Source organism: Bombus impatiens, unplaced genomic scaffold (assembly GCF_000188095.3).
Source record: "Bombus impatiens unplaced genomic scaffold, BIMP_2.2 scf_1506, whole genome shotgun sequence".
NCBI lineage: Eukaryota > Metazoa > Arthropoda > Insecta > Hymenoptera > Apidae > Bombus > Bombus impatiens.
This window is the reverse complement of record NT_177925.1, coordinates 42343-61567: the sequence shown is the minus strand read 5'-3', so window position 1 is coordinate 61567 and position 19225 is coordinate 42343. Positions and strand designations below refer to the sequence as shown.

The following is a 19225-nucleotide window of genomic DNA, read 5'->3' as shown; positions in this document are numbered from 1 at the left end:
CCGCCACCGCCGGTGACAAATCTTGCCGTTATACCGCCAGTCTTACCGGAAATGTCGCACCAACGTCCGCCGATCCGATGGTAAATTATACCCTTGGTCATCATCATCAGAACGGCGCTACACCTGGTAGCCTGGTCTCGTCCGCGTCGGCCTCGTCGGCAGTTTCCGCTGCGTCCGCCTCCATGGCTGCAGCTGCACAATTCTATCATCAGGCCGCCGCTGCATCGGCTGTCGTTGATCCTTTGACATCATGCCAACAACCTACCACCGGACAACCCGGCATCTCGGACATACCGCGATATCCATGGATGTCAATCACCGGTAAGTCCGTAATTGTTTTTCCGTCTTTCTCTCTGATTCTTGCTGATATTTCATACGTAACATGTATTCCTTTGACTTGTTTTTGACGCCGCTTCATGTCTAGCATGATTCTGAAACGTATGTAGCTACACGCATTAATGAACGAACGTCGGATGTTGTTCTTGATAATGCGTCAGAGATAACGATATAATTGTATTCGTACCGTTGGATGAAAGTACAAGCAGAATGATCGTTAAAAAATAATGAATTTGCCGTTTTATTTATGTCTGTATTTATCGCTAGTCACGGAGAATGGCAGAAATTTGCAAGTTAAAACGTCGACCATATTTCGTAGTAATAAATTAACGAAACAATAAATTACGCTCGACTCGAATCTAAATTTATCATCTCGATAATAATCGATAAAAATCGATAATAGCAACGTTTTATCGTTGGTCGGAATCATGGAAAATACATGAACTATAAAATGTACAAAATCTACAAAATTATAAATTTTTGCTCATTTTTTAACTATTGTGCGTGGCGAAATCATATGTCCTTTTTTAATGTTCCTTCTTTTGCTCTATATTTGTGTTAATAAAAAGGGCATAAAAAATATAGAAATAGCGTGTAAGAGATTATATTCGCAAATGACAAATCGTTGAATCTCGAGCGATAGATGGAAACTGACCTACGCTACACGTGTTTACAGTCATTCTTTCTGCAGGGGGCAACTATGTAGAGTATGTAGTTGTTAGAACATTGTTATGCCTCGAATGTTTCGTAAAATGCGCTAGAGGCATGCTCGAGCCATTGCTCGTGACCTGAACTAGAATAGAAATATCCCATAAAACTAATTGTAGCGGTATAGATATTAATATGTGTAGCTTTCTCGTGTAGCTAATCATATTAACCTATTTATTTTCGACCTTATGATTTATTTTGTACTTTTACAACATCAACTCAATCTGTTATCAGCAATATGAACATAATTTATATCTGATCGATCGATGATAACGGCCCAATTTACGTTATTACCATAACTCGTCGAAAAAGTCATAGCGGATACATAGAACGGAATTAACTAGATATTCTATGTTCAGTAGATCCGATATTAATAACGAATCGACAATAATTTTATTCCATAACGCGCACTTACCATTTGCATGTCATTATTCTTGGTCAGGTACGTTGCTCACATTGCTTTCGTACAACTTTGTAACTTGAAAATAGCGCCATGTGCGTTTTTCAAACGTTACACGAACATAAACCCGTTCTTTGACAGATTCGTTAATTTACGTAGAATTCCATTTTGTTCCTCTTGTTGCTTTAAGTTGTTATCGGCGCAACAAACAATACGTAAAAATTTCGTCGATTTACAGAAACAATAGAGTTGATCGGACGATAGCGGTATTTGCAATGTGATCATCGTAGACCTGAAATTTTTGCCCGATACCAGCGACCAGCTATTCTCTATGTTGTGTATAATGCATTCGGAGTACAGGTCGTATAAGCGCCTTTGTTCGAGGCAGTATTAGCGCGAACAAAGTGCCGACGGCATTTTACCGCCATTTACCGTATTTGTGACGGTCGGACAAATCCGTCGTCGACGTTGTGTTTTTCTCAACGACACCCGTGAAAAGCATTCGTGTGTGTACGTGTTTTTAAAAGCAATTCAACTCACCGGTCTGCATTGTTTTTCGCGTTCGTGTCGTCGCGGTCGTCCAGATGAGTTGCACACGAGGCGATGCACGTCCTCCATCGAAAATGTAACGAGGGGGGCTGGGGCTTCTTCAAGGTTCGTTTCCGATGCCGCACACCAATGAAAATAAACCAATCCAACATATATAATTGGCTTTCGTGATACGTGCACACTTGCTTTGTCTTGTGCACTGAAGATAGAACGTTTTCTTGAAAGATCGTGCGATATCGTTCGCGTGAATCGATGTTATCTCGTCAGAGAATTTTCAACGGACAATGGCCACACTTAATTTCACAATAACAACATACGTTTGACCGTGTTTTTGAATAACTATCGATCTAATTCACTTCGTCATTTATCAACCGGTTGATTTACGCTTTTCTAACGAACAATTGCTTGAAAATTTTGCTGCATTCGCTCGATGCAAATGGCGCGTAGAATTCACACATTATACGAATTAACACCTCCTAGCGTTCAGGCCTTAAATTACAGCAACGACGAAATTTGATAGAGCGCGCCACGATACGTACGCCATGTACGACTACAGTTCGATGAAGCCATTAATCATCGTTGAATGTACAAATTATTTTTCAAAGTTCGTTTGGCTATCAATACTGTACAATAACGTTTCTCTTGCACCATATTACCACGCTTTCGTGCATTTTCCCGAACAGAAGATGCCAAGAAAGGATTTGTTCATTATATTTGTAAGTAATGTACATCCTAACGTGTTAACGTTTGCCATAAATCATATACCAACCAGTTTTCTGGTTATTTTTGAACCAATGTTTGTGAATTGCGTATTTTCGAAGGGAGAAAATTTTGCCTACGGCTAACGGGTACTGGGAACACGCACGAGAGAAGAATTTGACTTATGTAAGCCATACCAGCCGAGTCTTTCTAACATGTTTTAATGCGTGCTTCTTGTAATGTTTTTTTTATTGTCATACGGTATTCGTGAAACGAACGATCATGGTATCGACTTGATAACATCAAATCGACGTTTAAATCATAACGGTACAGACAGTGTCTGATTTTTCTCAACACGTGCTTCAATGTAATTTATAACGATGTTGGTTTTTATTGGGCTCTTGTACGGCAATATTTGCCTTTGAGCATAAGCAACAGAGGGAAAAAAAGGTCGCGGAGAACTGTCTTCTTTTTTCATCCTCCATAGCGCAGCTTTATCGGGCAACGTTCGCAAGAAGTGTCTATTCGTGATTCAATAAAGTCCTTATCTGGTTTACGAGTGCGTAAGAATAACTTTACGAGCCGAGAACGAAGGGAACGCCGTCTCTCGCGGTAGTCACTCGAATGTAACGCAGCCGAGAGATTTATTGGGATAAATTCTATGCCGGGAATGGTTAGTGTCCGCGATTAGTCTACCGAGCGATTAATTGAAGACGTTGTACTGTACTCATGGGCAACGCATGTCGCGAGATACCGCTATGTCTCGGCTGAAATAAGAGGTTATGTCGTTCCGATCGGACCGTACGTTGTGATCATTGTCGTGAAACGGCGGATACAGAAATCAACGTTTAGGATAATCTAGTGACATTTCGGTTTAATCGACGGAACAGACAGAATGGGAACTGGATTAAGCGACTGGTGCGCTGGAACGTTTCACGATCGTGCTTCTAATCCACTTTTCCAGCAGGCGAAGTTGCAGCGAAGGCTTTGCATGCTGGAGTTGCCGCGAATTTCCTACTTTCTAATTGCGTATCCCTTGGAATAAGTTTTGCTTACTTGCATGCGTCCTCTTCGTTTCTCTGTTATTCTTTGTCTCTTTCTCCTTCTCTTCTCGACGAATGTTTTGGTCTTGCTGTGTGTGTACGGTTCGTCTGTCTGTATGGGTAGTTTATCTGAAGTGTGCATGCTTTTCACGGGTGGGTTGAAGCGCCCGATAATCTCCGTATCGGATCGATTGACACTAATTACGACGTTTCTATTTTTGCTTTCAGATTGGATGAGCCCGTTCGACAGAGTCGTGTGCGGTGAGTACCATCTCATTGTTATTGTCGTAGTTATTTCGCTGAAACATTTTGGCTAAAAATTTTGTTTACGGAGCGTTGATATTGAAGACGAGATTTCTACTCTCTGGTACTTATCACCATAGTAAGCGAGGCTTGCACGTTTCACAAGTTTTTAAAGAATTTCAATGCTGAGCGGAATTTTGACATTGTCAGCTTGAAACGACCAAGGAGATGAAACAAGACCCCAAACACACAGGGGCCAATCTGTTCTCAAGCGTGCGCTGTTGCCACATATGGCAGCCATATTTTCGAACGTAAGAGCCAGTTTCATTCACGAAACGCAATCATACGAGACGATTACCAGTTTTTCATGGCTTCTATTTCAACTGTCGGTCACATTTTCGGTTTTATGATCGATTCCGCGATTCGTATTCAAAACCATCGTACCAAAATAGATTATTAAATTATTCAGCAACGCAAGGTGACAATTAGCTTATCAACAACTAATTTCTTCTCCATTGTTTCTTTCGTCGATGGCTAATCGGATTAGATCGAAGGCGCATAGGTTGAACGAATACACCAATTTTCACATATATAGTCAATCCGTAAAAGATTCTTTTTCGCAGTAAAAGTTTAAGCTTGAAAAGATTCAAGCGATAAAAAAAACAGTGGCCGCGCGCCATTAAACTTTATTCACAATTTCCCCTAACAATATACCCGTGAAATAAGTTGTTTTAAAGCTAATTCGTACGCCTGTTTCTGCCGTTTGATCTCTCCCAGATGATTCCCGTAGTTGTCGCCTTTATAAGATGGCGCTGTTCGCGGATTCATTGCGACGTAAAAAAAGTGTCCTTGGAGAACGCAAGCGGTCCGTGTGGCGCTCCAAAGTGTGTCAAGAAAAGTCAAGGGCACCGCTTAAAGGTCGTTTACTCGAATCCTGGTGCCGGTAGCACGTGCTACCGACTCGTACCCTATTCATTTATGTTAGTTGCGCATGCAAGAAGGACATGTATACACCTGTCGTCAGCGTGATAATGTTGGCCGCAAATTATACCCGTGACTATGTTTTATATGGCCTATTACGGGCTCACAATGACGCAGTAAATAGCGATTAGGTGAAATTAAAACTTCACCTATTGGACTTATCGCGATGTTTTGTTTACATTTGGTGGATCATAATTTCAAATAGGAATACGGGTGCGATTACGACAGGAAGTCGCTAGTGTACGATGGGAACAGTTACCTGCTGGTAAATCACATCCAAATTTATTCATATAAACGAAGCACAATTGGCCTTTGTATGTTCCGTCGTGCCGATCCTACTCTGGGAATAAACCTGTTCTTTCGATAATATCTTCGACAGTGAAATTGATCATTGAACGTTAATGCCTTTTTGAAGAATTATTATCTGAATCGTATTACGATTCGCGATATTTTTAAACCAACGTATATATCTTCGACTCGAATTCGCGTCGAGTCACAATCGTATCGGCGCTGCGTCCCGTCTATTCGTCTGCGTCTATTCGTGTTTTTTAAACATGATTCTGTAAGCAGGTTTAGAATTGCTGCTTTAGGAGATAATACGTAGCTTCTCCGGCGCCATCCACGATAGACGTCTGTGCGCGTCGAGAGCGCGAAGGAAACGTGACGTTAATGCATTTGGAAGTTGGGGTGCGTCAGCCGAAATACCTGTGGGAATGTTGCACAGAGACCTCCAGGATGCTTGACTAATTGTAATTGAAGTTATGTACGCGAATCAACGTTAGCCCGGGGACACACGATGCATAATGCATCGTCCATCCGTGGCGTATTTCTTCCTCCCCTATCTCTTTTGCATCGACAATTGCGAGTCACAGACCCGCCATCTTCTCCACCGGGATATCTCAGCGATTGCGTTGTAAAATTAGTCAAGACGTTTTTATTAACGTCCCCCGGCTTTATTTTATGGACTGTGGAACGACGAAGATAAATTCGTTGCTAAAATCTGCCACGTCGTGTTTTCGCGTTCGCTTCTTCGCTGCGAAAATTCTCAAGTTTTCGATAAATCTACAGATGCGTTTAAAACGAAGGCGTCTACTGTCGAAAAAGCTGCTTCGCGACGTCATAATAAATAAAGGATTTCCGAAATTGGAATTCGTCGAAAAGGGCAAGTTTTGAAATTGCGCGATACTCAGTCGCATTCGCTATGAAGTAATATAAAAATAGCACTTTGAATTCAACTCAAGCGGCGTCATTCTTTTTCTTCCACTCGCTGCAATATCCGTCGTCGTGTCTATGGACATAATCTATCGCCGGTACGTGAATGTACTACGCTTTCCAGTATAGAATTGGGATTGGTGGCTGGTGGGTGGCTTCGAAGCCTGTACCGATAGAATACCATGGCATCTCACCTTAAAATTCTATCTGCAGCAAAATTTACGTACCCGCGTAAATACGCGTTTCTCCTCTGTCGAATATTTTTTAGACGTATGCACATCGAAATATCTTTGAAACGTATAACGATAGAGGGTCGACGGTGATTAACTGAAAAGCTGTAGCTTCCTTCGCGGAGAGAGAAATGCGCATTGCGACAAGTTATGCATACGTCTTACGCACGCGTTTCGCGTCGTAAAATTAGGAAAGAACCGCATCCATTTTATAATACAGAATTAACTTGCAGATACGTATATATCTAATCTTTCACTGGTGGTATGTGAACGTACTGCATTTTGAGGTCAGGGATCGGCGGCCTGCTGATGGCTCCATGGATATTCCGCGAGTCTGTTTTTCTCTGTGTTCGTTGCGTACTTTCATCCTGGACTGCGACCAAATTTTCAGTCAATAACTTATATAACTACGAGCAATTGTATCTTCGCTATTTTGACGGTCGCCAACAGTCATGTTGGATAGGTAATGAATATTAATTTCGTTCGTTAATCGTATACGAAGACGTTGGATGCCTTCGAAATAGTATAAAAATGTGAGAAACTTGTACGATAGTTGTATAATTCTATTTATTGCGGAATGTTTGACGCTTTCACGATAAGAGTCGTTGGTTAGTAAACATCTACTTGCATTTTGTGTATGGTTAGCAATCAGCAGATAATGTATAATTTATAAACAGTTCGATCTGCTGGTAACAGTGCGCGAGCAAACATTCTTGTTAGCTTACTCAGGACTATACCGCACAGCCGTGCCGTGTTTTCTCCACCCCTTGATTAACTCTCGCTGCTGCTGTGTCGTTCCAGGAATCGTTTACCCCCGTAACCGTAACGGAGAAGAGCAACAATAGTAAAATCTTCTAAATTACAAGCTGCGCTCCTCCTCTTTTTACCTCACCGTTGAACCGTTGACGCGCACTCTGGGAAACATGGCGCATTTATTTTACTTCCTGTCGCAAAAATATAAAGCACGGCTAGACAATCTACAAATAGCATTATATCGTCGTGATAATATTTTCGCTATATATTATTTTATAGCGAACGACGACTACATACAAGGACGACGAGTTACATCGGACAAATAATCTATTACAGTGAAAGATAAATCGACCGGCGATTATTCCAGACGATAGGTTTAGGGTGTGACGGGTTGGAGCAATTTTTGTTAGCCACCTTTCCCTAATACCGCAGTTCAACGAGTCTTTAATCTATCTCTAGTCCGTAAACGGGTGTGCGCATTTTGATGCGAGGGCTCGGTAGCCTGCGGACGTCTACTTGGATTTCGGTGTGTACACAGGTCTAGCACGAGATAATGTATAATTTATAATCAGACCGTTTCTCTGGCAACAGTGCGCCACTGCATGGACTGAATCTTCCGCCCCAAAAGCCGCCAACCCCTCATTAGCATTCGATGATGGCTGCCGCGTCCTGCAGCGTCCGTATTATCCCATTTCATCGTTCCTACCTCCCCTACCTGGGCTTCTGCTCGTTTCCACCCGCCTTCGCTCCCTCCCATTTTCTCTCTATGTCGCTCTCTCTTCCCTATTTTACACCTATCCCGTCCTCGTCCGACGCTGTACCGTAGAGTCCATCAAGCGGTAGAAGAAGAGCGACGCAATTTGAAACTTCGAATAAAGAATGGTCATTTTTTCTTGAAAATGACGATATCATGGACCTTCGGATAGTATAATACAAAATTAATAGATATTTCATTTGTAGGAATTTTATCTTTTTGAACGACAAGGCTATTTCACTCGACCCCTCGGGTATCCTTTCGTTTGTATTGCCGCAAGTAAGAAATTCTGTCGAGGGTAGAGGCTGGAGAAGTGCGCGACGTTAAGGGTAATCTTGGAAGGTGATTGCGTTCAAGAATTCCGGCGGGAAGCCTCGCTTCCGGAGGCTGAGAGAAGTCGGAGCCAGGTCAGGACCGTGTTGTCACTGAGATTATTGAAACTGCAGTTTTATGGGCCTTAAAAGCAGTTTAATTGCTGTTATATAAGTGTTTATGCGCTGCCAGGTTTGGCCTCCGCCTGCGCCACCCCAAACGTTTATTTTATGGTCATACGACGGCGCGTACCCCGTTTTGTCGCGTGCCGAACCCATCATACCAGTCAAATCCTCCGGACGACCGGCCGATTCTAAATGTCACCGTAGATTCACACTCATGCCTTCTTGGAAAAATACCTTCTGTCTTTTTCTCAGGTCGAGAGAACAGCCTCGAACCTCTCTGCTCGACGGTTATTTTCGGTTACTCAAGGTAAACCTTGTGGGATCGTCATAAGCACGAGTTAGCTATGCTTTCCTTTTTCTTTTCTTTCTCATTAGCTTCTAATCACGATTATTGAAATATATATGTATATGCAATAGCAATTAGTCTTATTTATTCTACTATCAGTCATCGATCTTGTGTGTTTTATGTAATTTTGTTTATTGGCGAAGTATCATACTCGATGTACGTATAATCGACAACGATTATTAGTATTAGTAGTATTATCAACTACTAGTTTTTCAATGCCATAGAAACTAAACGTCAAACGTGCCAATTGCAAATATACGTATATATACGTTTCGTTACAAATACACGTATCGTCTGCCTCCATTCATACTTATTCATACGATATGCTTTATTTCGAGGTTCTCGAGTCCTCTTCGCTCATTTCCTTCGCTGAAATTCTCCGGCCCGGTCACCACACGTATACGTTTCACGGCGATACGCTTTATTTTCACAACGATAATATGCAAACGATTATGTCGCGTGCTACGTTACAAGTCGTTACAGATTTACCAAACGTCCAGTCAGAATGTTATGCGATCGAATAGAATCCTATGGCGAATATCGACTTCGCGCAGCTATAATATATATATTTACTATACGATATACAGGGTGGTTGGTAACTAGTGGTACAAGCGGAAAGGGGGTGAAAAAAGAAGAAAATATAGAATAAAAATTTTTCACTTGAGACTGTCTTCGAGAAAATCGATTTTGAATTTTCGTTCGGAACGCGTGCGGTATGTTATAACGGATCGCACTGTAGATCGTTGTCTCGATGGAAAAATTAAAAAAAAAATTTTTTTAAATTTTGTTCTATATTTTCGACTTCTTTTTTCGCGTAGAATCACCCCTTTTCCGCTTGCACCACCAGTTACCAACCGCCCTGTATATATATTATACGATATATATTATATATTACGAATTATATTTACTACGAAGCATTTGTCTATTATCTCGCTCTTTTCCCTTCTTTTCTGAATAAAGTAACAAGCTCCAAAGACGTACACCGCGGTTATTGTTTCAAGAATCGTGTTACATCGTTTTCAGAGAGCAAATGAATCTTTTTATTCTCTACGCGAGATGGATTATTATACGCGTTCGTTTGTTAAAGAGACGAGTGATAAAATCGTAATAGTGGGTGTATATTAAAATAATTTTAAATACCTGTACAGAAGTGTAGTATATGCTGGTCGTAATCGTCGCTCGTTCGTCGTCTACCGTTTCACTGTACGCTCGCTAGTCGACTGTATAACTCGCTGTAATGAATGACCTACAAGAGCACGTTCGTCTATTGATATCGATCGGTGGTATTACCAAAACTATAAACGTAACTCCGGTTGACGATTAGAAGGAACAACGGCGATAATGTTTTGTTCGGAGTTTACCTTCGTACGTAGTAAATGAAAAAAACGTTGGCACCGCAAGGCACATTGTCGCTCTTTTTTCGTTTCGTATTTTCCATTCGCTCATGCGCCGCTACATCTATTACTTATTAGCAAGTATAAGAAAATTTCTCCAAGACTGGTCGAATTTTACAAGGTCGACCCTTTTCTTTAGCCTTTTTTACGGTTTCACCTCTATTCCGAAGACTGGCTTTTTTTTCCAAACCTGACGTAAACTTTCACCGCGCACCCTTTGTCGAGAGTCGCGCGCGCTCTTTCCCATCCCTTAAAAAAGCAGTAAAGTTTACGGGGAAATCTATTACGACAAGGAAAGAGCTAAAAAGCCGATGTCTCTTGGTGACGTTCGTAAATCATGGTGGTTTTCAGCCGAGTGAAAGTAAAGGCTTCGTATCTGTTATAGGAATCAATCAGGTTGTATCTGTCCGAGGTTTCACAGGTTTTTTTACATAAATCCGTATTCTACAAACGGGACAACAAGTTTAACGTGGAAATTTCATTAGATGAACGTTAAACAGATTTTGTTCAATTTAATCGATTAGTTTTACTTTGTCTCGAATTATTATTGTTTCAATTGACTCTGCTATTTATCATTTTTACGTTACTTCTATCTTCCTCTTTTCTTTAAATAACTTTATTATTAACAAACATTGTGGAATACACGAAAGTAGCATATATGTGGAAAGAAACTGTCTGTATTTTAACGATGTCTATTGAAATATAACGTCACATAGACCGGAAGGGAACAGCAGCGTTTAAGTTTAAAACGATCTATTTGTCAGAAGATTCTCGTTCTCTGCATTAACAGGGAAGTTGAAATTACCGAGTTATTTGAAATTCAGTGAAGTCTATGAAAACGCAAATAGTATCGGAACCTTTGTCTCGCACGGATGAATAAGAGAACATGCAAGTTGCGGTTTCGACTGGCGTAAGAAGCCGCACACGAGCGTGTTCTAATTTATAAACTCGTTCAGCGAACAGATGAGCAGGGGAGCCGTGGTCGAGGCGGTGTGTGTCGTGTTCCATCGTATATTCAGCGCTGCCATTTGCGCAAGCGGGAAGAAAGGGTCGGAAAAATCGAACTGTAGACTGTAGGTGAACAGCAACCGGAGAAACACGGACTCGCGGCGTATCCCATTCCAGGAATACCGATAATTATCGTAGGGGGAACAATTTATCGTAATTACACTGGCGGCGCTATCTGTTTCTCGATAGCTGGCGAGTCGGCTCGTTCGTTTTTCCAGCAGCGTGTATTTCTTCTTCTTCTTCGTTTCCCCTTCGTTCGAAGTCGTCTGATGTTGCACCGTGGGGGGAAAAAATACGCGAGACACATAACAAGGGAACAAGAAGAGGAATGATATTTCGTCTGCCGTGTTATTTCTCTCGCCTAGTTCTCCAACGTGCGTGTAGAGGTTTTGCAATTTTTCGGTTGGCGAGAACGTTTCCAGGTTGAATTATTCCAGGAAATTCGGCTTGATTCTCGGCGGAGCCGGCAGGCCGCTGCTAAATATTCAAGTTAGTAACATTTTGCGCTCGCGAAATTACAAAAGACTGAGGCATTGTACAATGGTAGATAGTTAGAGTAAAATAGTGCGCTCGCCACGGCCGTTTGGCCGGCTCTCAGCTGCTAACAGGATTTTGTTAAAATACGATTATACCTAGCGAGAAGGAGGATTGAGATAGCGGTAGGTACGACCGTTCTAATGAAAACTTAGGTTTAGAGGTTGGATCGTCGCATAGCGTCTTGCATACCAATGCTGTCTGGAAATTCATGAGGTCGTCGCTCGAATTACCGGAAAAATAATTTCGCGGTCGATTTAAAGGAGAGCGCCTTAATTGCGAGTTGCATTCGCATTGCATGGCAAGAGAAGCCGAGTTTGGAACGTATCCTAATCGTCCGACTTGATTTTCTTTATTTTGGTAAAAGCGTAATGATTTTTCTTCTTTGCAAAGAGAGAGAGAGAGAGAGAGAGAAGTAATTTTCTCTGTTCGTTAGGAATAATGTTACACAAGGCCGGTTCTCGGCTAACTGTCGGCTGCATAATTCCTCAAAATCCAATTACTAATTCGAGAGAAGTTGTCCTCATCGACGGCGAATACGCGTAGAAAAGGAAATTGCCGCCTCTTCGAGTGAATTCGAGCCTTATTTCCTCGACAGCGTAGCCGCGATTAGCTAAAAGTTCCACTATAACAAACATCTCGTTTGGAGTTTTCGTTGGATATCCTATTCTTGCAAGCAGCCGAGTTTGCGTCCAACTTGTCTTCATCGCTATGCCCGAAACTTTCAACTTTAGCGCGGCGTTTAAGAGAAAAATTGCATCTCTCGACCGAAACTTGGGACATCTCGGCGTTTCACGCTCGCTCGAATGCACAGTGCAACCGGAAGCAAAGTTCCTTGCTTCAAAATGAAGATGGCAGCGTTTTACATTTCATTTGATCGTAGACAAAAGAAAGAACGAGGATCTTTCCTGTTTTTCCCTCGATCCTCGCGTCGAAATCCTACTCGTGAAAATGTAATCGTCCCTACGCGTCATCCTGTTACATCCGAACCGGTGAAAAAATCGTTTCTCTCGATGTTAAAATTTCTGCACACCTCGTTTCACGTGCACCTCGCGTCGATAGAACGAAGTTCGAAAAAATCAAATCGAAAGAGGTAAGTTTCAGCCGACAGATATGGAGGTGCGTGACGGTCGTTAAAACTTGGAGAATGTCACTTGGTAGATATAACACGGACAGAGTGTTATTTTCACGGTCGATAAAATTTTACGGGAAGGATAGAACGATCCGGTGAAATATGTGACGAATAAGGATGTGCGAAGATCGTTAAATAGCCGTAGAATTCCTCGGCGTCTACCGACAAATCGACGATCCTTTAAATCGGTTCTACCTGATCGTCGATTAAATTAACCGATTATTTAATTAAATGCGGCGACGTCCAACAATCGACGACGTTTCTTTCGTACAAACGCCTTTTATGTTTTCATTATATAAAATCATAAAACGTCTGTTGCTTTTCTAACCCTTTCTATTCTATCTTGAAATTTGCATCGCGAAACAGACTAGATCGACACGCAGTTTCTCACTGAAATTCTACTTTATCCGCCAGAACGGATGCTCGCGAGAAAGTTTAATAAAGATGAACGCGAACGAGGGCAGTTGATTGTTGCGCGTTCTGTTGTTAGCGACAGTGGTTGGCGTTCTTCAAGTGGAACGCTTTCGTAGTTGCACGAACATAGCGCTGACACGCGAAACGACGTTGTCCAGGCGAGAAAACGTGCTCACCGGCTAGAGAATGCGATTCAGACGTTCAACTACGTAGTCGTCGGATCTAACAGAGAGAGAGAGAGAGAGAGGAAAGCGTGGCGCGGTTGGATAGCCGTGCTACTCCCGTGGCTGTGCGCCACGCCACGCCATACCATGTCACGCTGGTGGAGAACGACCCCCTGGCGAGTACTATCGTAACAAATGTGCCCGTTTGCATAACACGACGACGAGCAATTCGGGTAGGTTTGACGGTGCGCGATATAGACCTTTAGCCGTGAGAGGCGAGAGAGAAAAAGAGAGAGAGAGGAGAGAGAGAGAGAGGAGAGAGAGACGTGGACGAAGAGAAGGGGCAAAGACCACGGCTCTCTGCTCTTCGGAGAGAATGGCAGGGGAAAGGGAAAAGGACACGAGGAGTCGAAGCTGGAGCCTCCTTCCTCTCCCGTGAGACTCGACTGTATAATCTACGCCTTCGAATAGCCAATACCGAACGAAGGAATTGCTCCGGAATGCTCCACCTCGATGTCAGGTAGATTTACCGCTGATCAGAATTACGATGTTTACGTTCGCGTAACGATCAGGGCTTGATTTACGCCACTCGGAATTTAGTCGGCGGCGTTCTAATTGTTCGCGGTCGGCTAACCATTATCGAGCACCCGTCCCCCGGACATCCAGTCGACGTTCGACGAAGATGGAATGCGTGTGCAACTCGGAGCCCTTCGAGATAACTGTCATCGAATTGGAAATTGTCGCGTTATGGGTCGATCTTTCACCTCTGAATAGAAATGCTACACGATGAACAGAAAACAACCATCGACGAATTATAAACGAATTCTAGCACGAATTAATATGCGCGATAGTGCGATAGCGTTAAGTAGTTTCGACGAACCAGCCGCAAACATCGTATAGCGTTTAAATGTATTACGAGCGAATTAAGTTGCTCGTTAAACTAAACGTTGTTCGCGCACGATTAAGAAATTTCATTCTATCGACGACGCTCGAACCTGATCGTTACGCTTTCCACGATTCGCTCGTGGAAGTCTCGTGACGCCTTGGTTGCAGAGTGGAACGACACGACGGAATATCTCGTACAATAACCTTCGAAATTTCGAAGCTCACTGTGGCCCCCCGTCGTATTACAGAAAGAGGGGGCAACGTACACTTGCACACACCGGCACCGATCCGGTCTAGATATCGCGTGAGTACGTCGCCGTGCTCTTTCACGGTACACCCCTGATACAGCTTATCACGACTTTTATCCCTCGATAAAAACTAAAGGCTCCATTTCCAGCTTTTGTACCGTCCCGCGGCTCCGCTGCAGGATATTACGCCTCTTCTCTTTATACTTATGTACGTGAACAACCCGACCGGTAGTCGTAGTGCACATTCCTGTCTCTGTGTATTTCCGTGTACTTTCATGTTCTTGCGCTTATACGTGTGTATGGGTGTTCCTCTCGTCGCAGTGTTAGCGCGGAGAAGAGCTCGATGCACCGTACACGTGCGATACACACACGCACAAAGAGCGGACACGTACACGAAAGGAGACTCTGTGTGAGGCCATCTACGTATCGTTGTCGTGCGCTTTGTAGACATATTTGGTTCTCTACGTTGGCCGTGGAAACTGCTTTCGTGCTTCGCGTCGATAGTGACGGGTTCGAGGAAAAACAAAAAGAGCCGCGACGAGGGCGGAGATTGGAATCCCGAACGCGAGTTAATTGGGACATAATTAAAGGCCATGGGATCGCTTAAAGATCGCTAAAAACGACAATTCTTCGCTCTCGCTGCTTTAAACGCGACTTTAACCTCCGAATCGCCACAGAATATATGCGTCATTTCCGTTTCTTCTTCTTTTTTATCCCTCGATACTTTGGAGTCGTACTCGGATCGTTTAGTTAATTCCTGGTGCGCAGCGCGGGTCCCCTTAACGAGCTGCCGATCGAAGAAATTATAACTTTGGCGCGATTCAATTATATTTTAATCCAGTTCGAATCGCGGCTTATGCTGTCCTTCGGTCGACAAGAAGCATAATTGTGCCTGATCACGCCCTTATGAACTCACCGCCTTCGAGACACACTAATTTCCTCTCTGCTATCTTCCACTAATACCTCGTATCGAATAACTTACGATTTTCAAACAAATAGCGATACTCGTTTCTTCGCTCCCATTCACGAGGCCGCGAGATAAGCTAACAGCCGGTAAAAAAAGAAAGGAAATTAGGTTTTAAGGGAAAAAAATGTAACCTTTGAACGGCTATGGCTCGTATCTCGATGCTTTGAATACATTGCACATTTCGGTCGTTGGAAATGGAAAATCAGATCAAACCCATCACCCGCGTCATCAAACCGATACGTACAGATACTCACGTCGTGAAACGGTGTACGTTTGTGTTTGTCGAGACTGTGTGAAAGTCCAGATACACGTACACACCAAGTCCGTTCCCGTAGCTTGCGTTAGGCTGATGGTGGTCGTCGGACGAGGGGCTAGAGGTCGCTGGTGGGGGAGACAAGTTATAACAGGGGTGGGTGGAATCGTTACTAGAACCAAGAGACGAGAGCGCATGCGCGGGGGATTCCCCTTTGTCCGCGTGGCGTATCCGTGCGAGCACGAACGAAAGAATCGCGAGGAGAAACGAGAGAGAGAGAGAGAGAGAGAAAGGGAGAGACAGGAGTTAGAAGCGAGTAAACTGAAGAGGAGTGCGCGGCGGTCGCTACGGCTCCCGAAGGAATTCGCCTATCTTACGACTTTTATTATACGCGTGTTTGCCTGGCAAAGTCTTCTTCGCCCTCGGTTGCAGTCAACTAGAATCGTGCAGCACGATCCGCGAGCAGATTTCGTTTGCGTCGGATTTCGAAATTTCGGAAACGATTCTAGTAGGTTGTTCGCCATTCCAAAGCTGAGTCGAGGCTCGATTTTTAGCGGATGGATGTCTATCTGGTCGATTTAATCAAACAATCAGACTAGCGGAGGGTAGTGGAAATGATTGAGAATGACTTTCCAGCTCATGACGTAACAAACAAACGGATATAGAGTCTGTTTAATTTTATAACAGTTAACGCAACTATGGTAACTCGGGTTGAACAAAAGATTTTTTGCGAGATTTTGATTATCGACCAGAGCGGAGGCACGTGGACGGATCAGCAAGTAGGAAGGTTCGATGTTCGCGAGAAATGGGGCCCCATGGAGCATAAACGAGAGTCTAGTTCGATGTTTGTTTCTTTCCGTAATGCAGCAACGTGAAGATCGATAAACAGCTCACAATAAAACCGTACCCTCCGAATTATTCTTAGTAGATTTATAGGGAACTTCCCAGTGGTCAGTCCTCCAGGGAGCCACAAAATCCTGTGGTCCACTATTGGTACATCCAGAGCAGGCATTATCTATTTAGCGAGTGCGAAGATGGCGTTCGCCTTGAACTCAATAACACCGTTATAAGCCACAATGAACTTGGTAGACCTTAAATTAGCAGTTAAACACACGTACGTAGATAGGATAGAGCTTGAACTAGGCCAACAGCCCGTTTCTCCTCGATCCTCCCGCATGATTATGTGCATCAAATAAATACGTCATATTCGAGCTTATAACGATCGAATGAAAATATTTCCATTGCACAATTCGAATTATCTTCGTCTTATTCACGAGTCGCCACTCTTATACATGCATCGTTTCCTTTCACACAGAGTACATTCAACTTTTCCTACATTCTTCTTGATAGCCACCCACAATTTCCATTCGATGAAGCGATATAATCCTTCGGCCAATATGTACAGTGTACACGACGTCCTTGTCACCATGCGTGGATTGGAAGGGAGTCGAGCAAACACATTTCAGCCATCTCCTGTCGAAGGTTAAACACTGCGGGGTTGTAACTTTCGAAATATTCGGAAGATTCCGAAAGGTCGGTCCACCGTCCATTGGTTGAACAGGCGGGGCGAAGAATGGCAAAGATCGACGGAAGGAAAGGGTGCAGGAGGGTGCGTAACGGGAACTAATATCGTAAAGCCGCAACGTGCTCTGATTAAACATTATGTGGGTCCTAACGTTCCTCACCGCGACGATCGCTGCTCCTGCTCTTACTGCTACCTACGGCCAAGATCTTATCCGTTCCAATTGTTTCTTTCAATAAAGGAGCGATTCCTGTCTTGTTTTACTTCTGTCTAATTAATATATATCGAGCTCCATCTTATTACAGCATCTTCGGAACGAATGTTTTATCGAATAAAAGATAATGTTTAAATATTTTAAACGATCGAACACAACTGGAAAAATTAGTCAGGAGCAAGGGAGCACAAGGGGACAACTGGTTTTTTTCAACTCGCACTAAAAACGTTTACGAGCTTCGCTGGCAGACGACGTGTACCCGCTTCGCTATAATTTAAGCGGCATTTTAAACAACAATTCAAACGGTGCACGGCCAGTAGGTAGCATAAAACACCGGGATCGCAGTCGTGTTCCGGGGTGTTGCTAATGAGTAATAATTTCGCCGACGTGTCGGTAGCTCCTCGAACTTATTCCGTGTCTCGTCTCGAGTATCTTTCGGAAGCCGTTGCGACTGTACGTCGGATGTTCTAAATTGCGCGGCCACGACTTTTATTAGCGGAAGGAGACAGCCGTGGCATTTGCATGTAATGGTGCAGAGGAGAGGGCTGCGTAGCAGTGACGAGGGCGAAGAGGAGGAGGAGGACCCGGCTGGAGAGGAAGAATGTTGGAAAATATGAGGGGGGTTGAAAAGGAGCAGGGGTAGAAGACGGTCGGTAGGGAATGTAAGGCCGTAATTAGAGTTTTAGGGGTTCTATGGGGTGGTTGTTCGCGCTGCTGGCCCGTTATGGGGGCGGAGAGAGGTGGCGTCAGCCAGGATGTACGAAAGGGGACGCACGCCTCCCTTACGACTCTTACGAGGGACGGAATGTTTGCCAACAGCATTCTAATACGTCATTCTTTATTGTAAAATTAAAATTTAATCCGGAGGATCGTATCGAGGCCCTCCATTTAGCGCGCGCACGAGATTACGTGTATTTTAGGATTGGCGTGCTGCCGGCTGGTTTATTTTTGAGAGATTCGGTCGCCAACCGCTTCACCGCGATACCATTCCAACGACGAGAATTATGCATGCTGCGTGTCGCGCGATTAACAAATGTAAGCGCCCTTTTTTAAGCCGAAACACAACGAAAAAGGATAAACGGACAAGAGAATATTATTTTTTGCATTATTTAAAACGTAAAACGAATTGGCGAATGTGACGAGAAACATTAGGTTCTTGATCAAATTTGCTGGAATCGTCGCCGTTTGAAAGATCGAACGTCGTCGTGTCTCGTTCCATCAAACATAGGAAATGAAACTGAAGTAAAAAATAAACGAGGCGTCACGTATGCTAATTAGACGTTCGTGCGCGAGTGACTCGCACGAATCGCACTCATAGACCGTACATAACGCGTCGTATTCGGCGAGGATATATCGCAATTGCTACGGGACATGGACGATTTGTCGGCTTTGTACCATTTCCAGTAACGTTTCCAACTCAGCGCCGGTGCTACTGATGCAATTTACGCGGGTCGCTACAGCATTCGAGTTATCGCGCTCGCACGGTTTCATGACGTCGAATAATGGAAATTCTTTCTCACGCGCGCTGCCACCGTCCTCGATCGTCGTCCACGTTTATCGGACCGCGTTTCCTTTTCTCTCGACGAAACCGAAACTCGTGTTCTCTCTTGGGAAAAGAATGCGAACACGGATCATCTTTCTCTCGTTGTGTCGTAAACAGCAATATTTTGTACAGTCGGTCCAGCAGACGAGACAAAGAAAGGCGTATCCTCTGACAGAAGAGACAACTAGATGTCACGTGCGTTTTTCCCCCGTCTTTCTCTCTTTTCCTTCTTTTTCTTTTTTTTTTTTTTTTTTTT

General features: G+C 43.6%; 1 protein-coding gene and 1 long non-coding RNA gene across 2 annotated transcripts in view; one reads left to right on the top strand and one right to left on the bottom strand.

Moving 5' to 3' along the window:
* Positions 1 to 19225, top strand: part of LOC100743164 (homeobox protein abdominal-A homolog) — a 41048-nt gene that overhangs the window by 1580 nt on the left and 20243 nt on the right. The window contains 2 exon segments of the mRNA XM_012392694.3: positions 1 to 321; positions 3964 to 3996. The exon segment at positions 1 to 321 is cut by the window's left edge and continues 292 nt beyond it. Coding sequence (XP_012248117.1) covers positions 1 to 321; positions 3964 to 3996 — 354 coding nt within the window.
* Positions 315 to 9908, bottom strand: LOC117152411. Its single transcript, XR_004462792.1, has 3 exons — positions 9832 to 9908; positions 1985 to 2091; positions 315 to 431 (listed from the first exon to the last, which is right to left on the bottom strand). It is a non-coding gene; the product is annotated as an uncharacterized LOC117152411 (long non-coding RNA).